This window comes from Vigna unguiculata, chromosome 10 (assembly GCF_037176805.1).
Source record: "Vigna unguiculata cultivar grain cowpea cultivar isolate G323 ecotype 2 chromosome 10, ASM3717680v1, whole genome shotgun sequence".
Classification (NCBI taxonomy): domain Eukaryota; kingdom Viridiplantae; phylum Streptophyta; class Magnoliopsida; order Fabales; family Fabaceae; genus Vigna; species Vigna unguiculata.
In genome coordinates, this window is record NC_140801.1 from 14,520,388 (window position 1) to 14,530,456 (window position 10,069).

The 10,069-nt window shown below is 38.6% G+C and overlaps 1 protein-coding gene across 1 annotated transcript; it reads right to left on the minus strand.

The window, feature by feature from the left end:
• Nucleotides 1–6,011: 6,011 nt before the first annotated feature.
• On the minus strand, nucleotides 6,012–7,474 carry LOC146882199 (uncharacterized). The gene is made up of 4 exons (XM_085667319.1): nucleotides 7,140–7,474; nucleotides 6,685–6,762; nucleotides 6,325–6,570; nucleotides 6,012–6,216 (listed from the first exon to the last, which is right to left on the minus strand). Exons 1-4 carry the CDS (start codon nucleotides 7,472–7,474, stop codon nucleotides 6,012–6,014), a joined length of 864 nt encoding a protein of 287 aa, XP_085523445.1.
• Between the last annotated feature and the right edge of the window lie 2,595 nt (nucleotides 7,475–10,069).

The window sequence follows — 10,069 nt, forward strand, 5'->3', positions numbered from 1 at the left end:
GTCGCCAGGCGCCACTTGCACCAGAACGTTCTTGTTACATGGCTATCACCTGGTGGCTCAAACCCCACCGCCAGGCGCCACACCAGTAGCATGCATCTGACTTGTTTTTCACACTTTTATCCTATCCCAACACTTTAATCATTTAACATTGTGCATCCAAATTTCTGAATTCTATAATATCTATGTTAAAATAATTATATTCATACGTTTAGTCATTAACCAATATCATTCACAACTTACAAACCGTGTTATCATTTAATTCTCTTTAAGAATTTACCTTTCCACCAAATTGAATATCTAACCATTGGTGCTCAACAATTGAATTGTCATTTCTTTTCCTATAATCAGTGGCTATTGTACCTGCTCATCAAATCATCTCTACTTTAAGGTATCCCTTTTTAAATCACAACATTTATAATCCTTACCCACTTTCAACCTTAATTTAGTGTTAGACTTACCTTAAATATTAATGACACAACATCTCATACCATTAAGTCGAGTGCCAAGAAAATATGTTCCTTTAATTGTCCATTTCACTTTAATACTTAGACATCTTCAATGGCTCTTATCCCTCAACCTCACAAGTTTTAATTCCCTCTCTTTTACCACAAGTTTTTAGCTAGGTCCAATCACTATAGTATTTTCAATCCCACAATTATCATCACTCATGACCCAATTTAGTTTCTTGACCACACTTCGCACCCAAAACCCACCAATATGCAAATCTGATATGGCGCCTGGCGGTAACCACGATGTCGCTAGACGATTCTTGCAGTTTCCAAGAACCCCAATTTCCTCCATGTCCTGTGAAATTTAACCTCTACACACAATACTATTTCAATCGATTTTCCAGTTCCATAGTGTACGATTCCCATTCCAATGCATTCACTCACTCTTTCTTGTGCAACTAAACTACCAATTTTTCATTAGGATAACAGAACCCCAATTTCCAACCCTAAGACACCTTTCCACTGTTCCATTCAATCATGCCTTCCAATACGTGAAATTAAAAACCCAGACAATTGTCCAATTACAGTTGGCTTTCCCTCCGATCATAAAACTTCCAAAAAATAGGTAAATCAGTTATGCGTCGCTTGGCGATCGGGAGCTTACCGCCAGGCGGTTCCTCTTCTAGAACCCAGAACAAGCTAACATGCATGTGCCGCCTGGCGGCTACGAATAGCCCGCTAGGCAGTTTCTGGAAATTTTCCAGAAACACAAAAATTTTTATACAACAGAGGTTCATGGTATCAAACACATACTTTATCATACAATTCATGCTTTAGCATCAAATTTAACGCGTATAACTCCCCTAACCTGGTTTCCTTAGCTTAACTTTGACGCTTGAAAGTTCTTCGTTGATCACCAATGGCCTCCTTTGTCTTTCTCTCCCCACTCACTCTTTGCTTCACTCAATTCTCACAATATACCCTCAATTTCGTTCTCTGTTCTCTAACCTCAATGGCAGCCTTGCAAAACCTTTCTTCTAACCTAAATTTGACCTTTTAGGAAAGCCTTAAAGCTAGGTATTGACCAAAAAACGAAAATTGCTTTAATGGCTGATAATGGTCATTTAATGGCACATTATTAGCAGTTTTTCCAGCCACTTCATGGCTGCTTCCTAGCCAGCTAGGGTTTCCATGCCCTTTCACCTTCATGCCAAAGGAAATTTTGGCAAAAAGAGAGTTTAATTTGGGTTCACCAAGGTTTAAACCCCTAACCAAGCCAAAGTCATGTTTTATGATGATTAATACAATTATATTATTATATTATTATTCACATGATTCAAGCATATTATTAAAATAATAATAAATCAATAACACAGAAATGGCATACATAGGACTTGAACCCAAACCCTCTCACACAATCAAGTAATCTCATGCACTTGAGCTAGTACTTTTCCACGTCATATCAATCAATATTTAATGTGATAAAGGCAACCTGTTTCAAACCTAAGAACTCGCACACAACAACAGGTTGCGCTAAGCACTAGGCTGAACACTTTAACATAATATAACATCCACTATAAGTATTAAAACACTTATACTCCATAAACCATAATTCCTTAAATCACTTAAATAATTATTATAAATACCCTAATAACTTAAATCACTCAAAATATAATTATTTCCTATTTCATTATTTAATAACCTAATTGAATTAAATAAATCAACAATATTAATCAAGCCATTAATTTTTTTTCCATGTGTTTCTATTTAGTCTAATTTTTTCCGGGTCTTACAACTCTCCCACCTGAATCATAGCCTTGCTCACCTTCATGCCTCAACATCCTCACTTACATCTCTCTCTTGGAAAATAACTAATTATTATAATTTTTATCCAATCCAACTTTACAACACATTATGCAGCTTGTGTAAAACTCCAAAAATGTTGTATTTATATTCAAATTAAATATGATTGAATCAAGAATCAAAGGCAACAATAACCAACATAATTGAATAACTATAGAGAAATTTATGCACCAAACAAGCAACAAAGGTCAATGCTGTCAACAACCAAACTACAAGGACCTTGCGATAAAAACGACTCTCACAAAAGAGCTCTGATTCAAGATCCGACTGGTCAAAGTCAAGAACTATTTGTTAAGGATCAGCTCTTAAAATTTTAGCTCGATCCAACGGTCAACGAAGTACGAACCTTCATTTTACGAAAAGTGTGCATTGTAGCAAAATGGGTAGCGCCACACCATATACTTCTTTGTTGTGTGATTTTTACTTGTTCCACTGCATAATTTGGTATCTTAGACTTTTATCTTCTCAAACTCATTTCAAAGTTGTTTATAGATGATACCAAACTGAACAATTGCAACAATCAATATCTCTCATTCAAATTGCATTTTAAACTACCTAAAATTCTCTAACCCATAGATACCCAAACATGAAATTCATCCCCATTCAAATAAATCATCAATTAAACATACTCAGCACTTTCCAGAACGAAAATAAGTACACTCTATTTGAAAAAATCGAAGGAGTTCGAGATTCCCTTACACATGCATGTGTTTCCGGTTTCATCCATCAAACAAACAACAAGAAAAACAAGAGAAGAGAGCAAGGTTGGCTTCCCCTACCTGGATTACTTTCTCCGATACAATTTCTTTCATAGTCTCCTCCGTTCTTCAAAGGTTCTTTCTACCATTAAACCCTCGTTCTCTTCTCTCCTCACCTCTATTTGCACATTTTAGAAACCCTAAAGTATTTTATCCCCTATCCTAAAATCCTATATTTTATTTTCATCCCTAATATTTTTCTATTAATATTCTAGAAGATAAATATAATATTCTTGGCAATTTATTTTATAGTAGCTGATAGAGGTCGTACCCTACCAAATTATAACACTTAAAATGCAGTATGTGACAATTGAACCAAGTCGTCTCCCAATGACCAATATTTTTGTCCAAAGCTTCAAATTTCCATATTCGAACACAACACAATAACACTAGGGGGGTTTGGCAGGTAGATTCACAACAAACATAAATTCGCAATGCAGAAAAATTTAACAGTTATATGAAAACGCAATGATTCCTTGATTCAATCGAAAGTCCACCAATCACAGATTACCAAATTAATTGTTCTATTCGAATTTGCTTTCATCAACCCTAAGTAGTCAACTAAGCAAAAATTACCATGGATTCATTGTCATTAAGCATAACAGATTTCAGGCAATTAACACCCACAGATTGAAGCAAGCTGTGACAGAACCCATACACATTAAGCATGAATACAAGCCCCTCAATGTGCACACACAAATTTGAGATTAAGAATACATAAAAAATGTGTTTATCATAAAAAAATGCAACCTCAATTCAATGTAATTCCGAATACAACCCAAAATCGATCAACAATCTCGTGGTTTCATTTCAATTTCGTCAAGGAATCAATGCAAAAAGCTTAGCTAGACATCAAAATGGAACAATCAAGCACTTTAAATCTGAAATAGAACATCAAAATCCAAAACCCAAACTTATGAATTCTGAAAGACGCAAATCAAGAGCAAACGAGAGATTTCTAAGCTTCAATCGAATGTAAAATGGTGTTGTGATATATAAATCCGAAAACCCCATGAATGGGTGTTGTTCCAAGTCAATAAAATCCACAAAATAAGTTGCCCAAGCTAGAAAACGAATTCAAAATGTAAAACCCTCAATGGGTGCTGTCAAATGTGCATAACAATGATAAAAACTAGCAAAAAACGGGAAAAATCGCAACCTCCATGGAAGCTTGGAGAACGAAAATGGAGGTTGGAGAGAATTAGGGAGAAGAATAGTGTGGCTGCTGCATGGAAAAGAGACCTAATTCTGGTGGTCCCATCACCCCCTTGCCATAGTATTTACAAAAATGCCATTCTGCCACTCAGAATTACAAAATTGCCACTCTTGGGCCTCTAATGTTGGCCCATTCACTCAGATGATGTGGAAATGACGTGGAAATGATGTGGCAAGTCTCTTCAACGAAATATTAATGTCCAAGCTCCAAAATTGCTTCACCCAAATACCTAAAAATAATTAAAAACGAAAATTAGGCCAAATAATGCGAAATTAAGCCAAATTCAGAACAATGACCCAATAAAGCCCAATAGATGAAAACACATTAATGATGAACAATTAAGCACTGAACAATTGTCAAATGGGTACACAAAGGCTAGTGGAATGAAGGAAAATAATGACTCATCAAAATCGACCGCACTTACCCTTTTGCACTCCTGGGTAAAATTTAAGAGTAAAGCAAAGCAAGAACATCACATACATAACAAGAGTGACAAAAAGACACAAGACAAACAGACTTGATATAGGCAAATGGAAACACATCCAACACAGAAGGATTCAAAACTGCAAGGTATCCATGAACATCATCCAAGCAATTCAAAACATGTCAAGTACTCAGTTCAACTCAAAGAGAGAATTGAAAGCAACATAACCTCACGAAATATGCACTGTATCACTCAAATCTGTAGGTTACTCTTTACTTTCAAAGCACCCCTGAAAAACAAACATCAAATAGACTTGGCAAGCCTCTAGAACCAACAACCAAACCAAAACACATGCAGGTCAAAATCAGAAGGACTTTTCAAGGTTGTAATGGGGTTGAGGACAAGGTGTGAAACATATGGATAAGTAGCTAAGCAACAGAGGAGCAATGAGGAATAAGTCTTAATCAAGCATGAAAGTAATCCCAAACACCAACACTTCCAATTTCAGTTTCACACAATGCTCAAATCCAAACTCTTTTTATTTCTTTTCTTTGTTTTGTTTTGTTTTCTTTTCTTTTTGTTTTCTGTCTTCTCTTTTTTTTTTATACAAAGAACATGCAAAGAAGCAAAAATTTTTGAAATCCCACCTGGGTATACAAATGAGCAATTCTAAGAACAAATAACAAGTGCGCGCACAACCACACTTGTTGTGCGCGACCACACTTAATTCAGCACCCATTCCTAAAACAATTCCAAAGCTCCAAAATTTCCTAAGGTAGGAGTAATCATGATTTTTCAGGCTAAGGGATTGTAATGAGCTGTAGAACAATGAAAAGGTATGCAGGCTCAAAAAGGGGTATCAACAGAAACAATTGAAGGTAGGCTCATCTGGCTATAGGCTCACAACACAAAATTGCCTAAATCATATCCCAACATGCATGTGAATCAGAAAAGCATCAGAAAGAGTCAAGCCAAGTCCACTGTGCAAGCATTCAAGGGGCATATATCACACAATCAAAGAACAGAGAGTGGCTCAAATTATCACAGAGGGTCAAACAATTCCAAAAGCAACTTGACATGCAAAGAGAAAGCAAGGATATCAGTCACAAAATAACCAACAACTCATCCTCCAAAAGTGAAGTGAGTGTCCCAAATAGAAACAAAAACATAACACTAATTAACACAAACTAACAAAAAAGGAAACAAACAAAAGGAAACAAACAAAAGGAAACAACAGCAGACTGATAGACTTGGACAAGTGCAATAAAAGTAAAGGAGAAAGAGAAAGAAAACTCCATGAATCATTGTGAAACAACAGTGGGGTCAAGCATGAAAGTCTCCTCTACAACAATATCCACCAAGGCAGGGTTGCTGAGGAATGGCTTCAGATGATGCCCATTCATTTTGAAGCTCTTATCGGTGGACCGACTTTTGATTTCAACTGCACCATAAGGATAAACATTAGTGACAACAAAAGAACCAATCCACTTTAATCGCAACTTACCCCTAATGAGTCCAAGTCTAGAGTTATACAGTAAAACTTGCTGACCAACAAAAAACTCCTTTCTAGCTATGGAGCTATCATGGAATCTCTTGGTCCTCTCCTTGTAGAACATAGAGTTCTGATATGCCTCCAAATGGATCTCATCTAACTCGTTCAACTGCAGATTCCTTTCCTCCCCAGCTTGATCAAGAGAGAAGTTGCATGACTTGACAACACAGTAGGCTCGATGCTCTATCTCCACTGGAAAGTGGCATGGCTTACCAAAAATAACCTGATAAGGAGACATTCCTATAGGTGCCTTGTAAGCAGTCCTGTGAGCCCAAAGATCATCCTCAAGTCTATTGCTCCAATCCTTCCTGTTAGGGTGCACAATCTTCTCCAAGATCCTCTTGATTTCTCTGTTTGAGATCTCGGCTTGCCCATTAGTTTGGCAGTGATATGGTGTAGAAAGTTTGTGTAAAACCCCATACTTTTGAAGCAAAAACCCGATGGATCTATTGCAAAAATGGGTGCCCTGGTCACTAAGGATAGCTCTAGGAACTCCAAACCTGCAAAATATGTGAGACCTAACAAAGTCCACAACAACTCGAGCATCATTAGTTCTAGTGGCTTTGGCTTCCATCCATTTTGAAAAATAATCGACAGCAAGCAAGATGTAAGTGAAACCAAAAGAGACAGGGAAAGGGCCCATGAAATCTATACCCCAGACATCAAACACCTCACAAAATAGCATGGGTTATTGAGGCATCTGTTGTCTCCAAGAAATGGCTCCTCCTGCTCGTTGGCATTCCTCACACGTGCTATAAATCCTCCACACATCTTTGAAGATGGTGGGCTAATAATATCCGTAATCTAGCACCTTGCGAGCTATCCTCTGTGTGCTAAGATGACCACCAAGTGCAGATGAATGACAAAATTTAAGGACCGAGTCAATCTCATGGTCCGAAATGCTCCTATCACGGATCTCTGAATCAAATTCTTGGAGCCAGAGCATCTATCTTTCAGCCGAGGCATTGATTCTGCCTTCTTCAAGAGGTACTTAAGAGCTGCATGGTCAGTAAACACAACAATAGGAGAACCAAACAGATAAGATCTAAACTTTTTAAGTGTAAAAACTACCGCAAGGAGCTCTTTCTCTATTGTGGTGTAGTTTGCTTGGGCAACATCTAATGTCCTGGAGGCGTAGTAGATTACCCTCGGCTGCTTGTCAATCCTATGAGCTAGAACAACCCCCAATGCATAATTGGATGCATCGCACATCAGCTAGAACGGGGTTGTCCAATTGGGTGCCTGAATGATAAGAGTGGTGGTCAAGACCTTCTTGAGGCAATCAAAAGCCTCTTTGCATCCTTCATCAAAGATAAAGTCAACATCCTTTTGCAGTAAGTTGGACAGTGGAAGGTTCTTCTTACTGAAGTCCTGAATGAAGCGCTTGTAAAAACCTGCATGGCCAAGAAAAGAACGAACCTCTCACACAGAAGAGGAGTAAGGCAATTGTGAAATAATTGAAATCTTGGCAGGGTCAACTTTAATGCCCTTACTCGAAATTATGTGCCCCCAATACTATGCCTTGTTCTATCATGAAATGGAGTTTCTCAAAATATAAAACAAGGTTAGATTGGATGCACCTATTTAAAACTTTGTCCAAACTTTCAAGACATGCATCAAGTGAGGACCCATACATAGTAAAATCGTCCATAAACACCTCTATGCATTGTTCAAAAAAATCACTAAAAATGTTAAGCATGCACCGTTGGAATGTACTAGGGGCATTGCATAAGCCAAACGGCATCCTCCTATAGGCAAAAGTGCCAAAGGGGCAGGTGAATATGGTTTTCTCTTGGTCCTTAGATGCAATGTGAACTTGAAAGTAATCAGAAAAACCATTAAGAAAGTAATAGTGTGACTTACTTGCCAAGCGCTCAAGCATCTGATCAATAAAAGGCAAAAAGAAGTGGTGTTTCCTGGTTTCTTGATTTAGCCTTCTATAGTCAATGCAAACCCTTCAACTATTTTGCACCCTTGTTGGAATCAACTCCTCTTTCTCATTCTTGACTATAATGAGGCGTGTCTTTTAGGGAATAACATGGATGAGGCTGACCCACTGACTGTCAGAAATGGAGTAGATGATCCCAGATTGTAGAAGCTTGGTCACCTCCTTCTTGACAACATCTAAGATGACAAGGTTGAGTCGCCTTTGTGGCTGTCTCACTAGCTTCGCTTCATCTTCCAACAATATCCTGTGCATGTATGTTGATGGGCTAATACCAAGAATGTCAGCCAATGTCCATCCAATTGCCTTCTTGTGCTTTTTTAGAACATGCAACAACCTCTGCTCTTGTTCAGCAGTGAGGGAGGTGGAAATGATGACAGGCAGTTTGCCTGGTAGGGGTTTCAACTCTGGAGTGTTGGATGCACTAGTGCAGAATGGGGTTTTTAACTCGCCTTATAGGCCTCGGTTACAGCGGGACCGAAGCCTATAAGGAGGCGGTGGCATTTTTGAAATTTTTCTCAGCATTTTGCCTCGGGTCCCATATCAACCGAAGCATATAACCAGTTTTATGCTTCGGTTCTCAACCAACTGAAGCCTATAACCCATCTGTGGCCCCCAGATTTACAAAACTGCCACTGACAGCACACTTTTTGGCCTCGGGTGTCAAAGGACCGAGGCCTATAACGGAAGATTTGGCCTCGGGTGGCGCAGAACCGAGGCCAATAGTTCTTTCTGCCTCGGGTGTTTACAGAACCGAGGCCATATCCTTTATTTATGTTCCCAAATCGCGCGAACCCTCAATGTTCATCATCTTCTCTCTCGCAAAGGGATCCCCCACCGTGCCCTCCGTCAGCGACCTCTCCATCGCCCTCTCCATCGCCGATTGCGCCTCCGTCCACGAAGTTTGGGTCGCCGGTCTTGCTCCGCCACCGAACAGCAGGCGAAAAGGAGGCAGCCACCGTCGCGCCACCGTCGAAAAGGAAGCAGCCACCGTCGCGCCACCGTCCAGCTCTGGTTGCGGCCTCCGTCGCGCCACCGTCGCTCCTCTGTTGCGGCCTCCTGCGCGCCACCGCTGCCTCTGGTTGTGCGTACGTCGCGCCCCCTCCGTCGTGCATTCGTCGCCCCACTTCGCCACGGTTCCCCACAGCCACCTTGCACTGCTGCTTCGTGTGACTGCTCCGGCGAGTATCTTGCGCCTCGTTCGCCAATTCTGTCCGGGGTAAATTCAAAACGCATTATTTTTTTTTTTCGTTTTGTATATTTTTTTATGATTTAGGTAATTGTTTTGCATTTTGATGAGATTTTTGGTTGATTTTTGCGTTTTTCTTTTGCTATATTTACGGTCTCTTATTTATTTTATTACCTCTTATAGCTCTTGAAGACCTCAGTATCGTGGGTGTGCATCATCTTCCATTGTCATTCAATTTTCACGCTCCCAGATTCTTAATTCTATTATTTTGTAAGATTTTGTTGTTTATTATGTATTAGTAATATGTTATATATATATATATATATATATATATATGTGTGTGTGTGTGTGTGTGTGTGTGTGGTTTATTATTTACTTAAATATTTGTTTGATTTGTGAGTTAGCCTTAGTTTCTCGTTTTAGATTCAATACGAAAATTATGTATTGTTCCCGAGTTTTCATGTTGAAAAAACTACCTTTTTTTTTTAAATTAGATATAAGGGGATACAATACTAATAATTTAAATGTATTGAATCTTGAATTGTCCGATTGGACAGTTTAAGAAGATTAATCACTTTCTAGTAATTTATTAGTGCATATATATATATATATATTTTAAAATAAAGATCTTAAAATTCATGAATATTTGTCAATTGTGTTTTGTATTGATCTT

Coding starts and splice junctions, on each gene's coding strand:
- LOC146882199 (XM_085667319.1), bottom strand. CDS start 7,474: ATGTGCGATGCATCCAATTATGCATTGGGGGTTGTTCTAGCTCATAGG. Junction 6,763..7,139: donor CGGACCATGAGATTGACTCG/GTCCTTAAATTT, acceptor CATATTTTGCAG/GTTTGGAGTTCCTAGAGCTA. Junction 6,571..6,684: donor ATCGGGTTTTTGCTTCAAAA/GTATGGGGTTTT, acceptor GCACCCTAACAG/GAAGGATTGGAGCAATAGAC.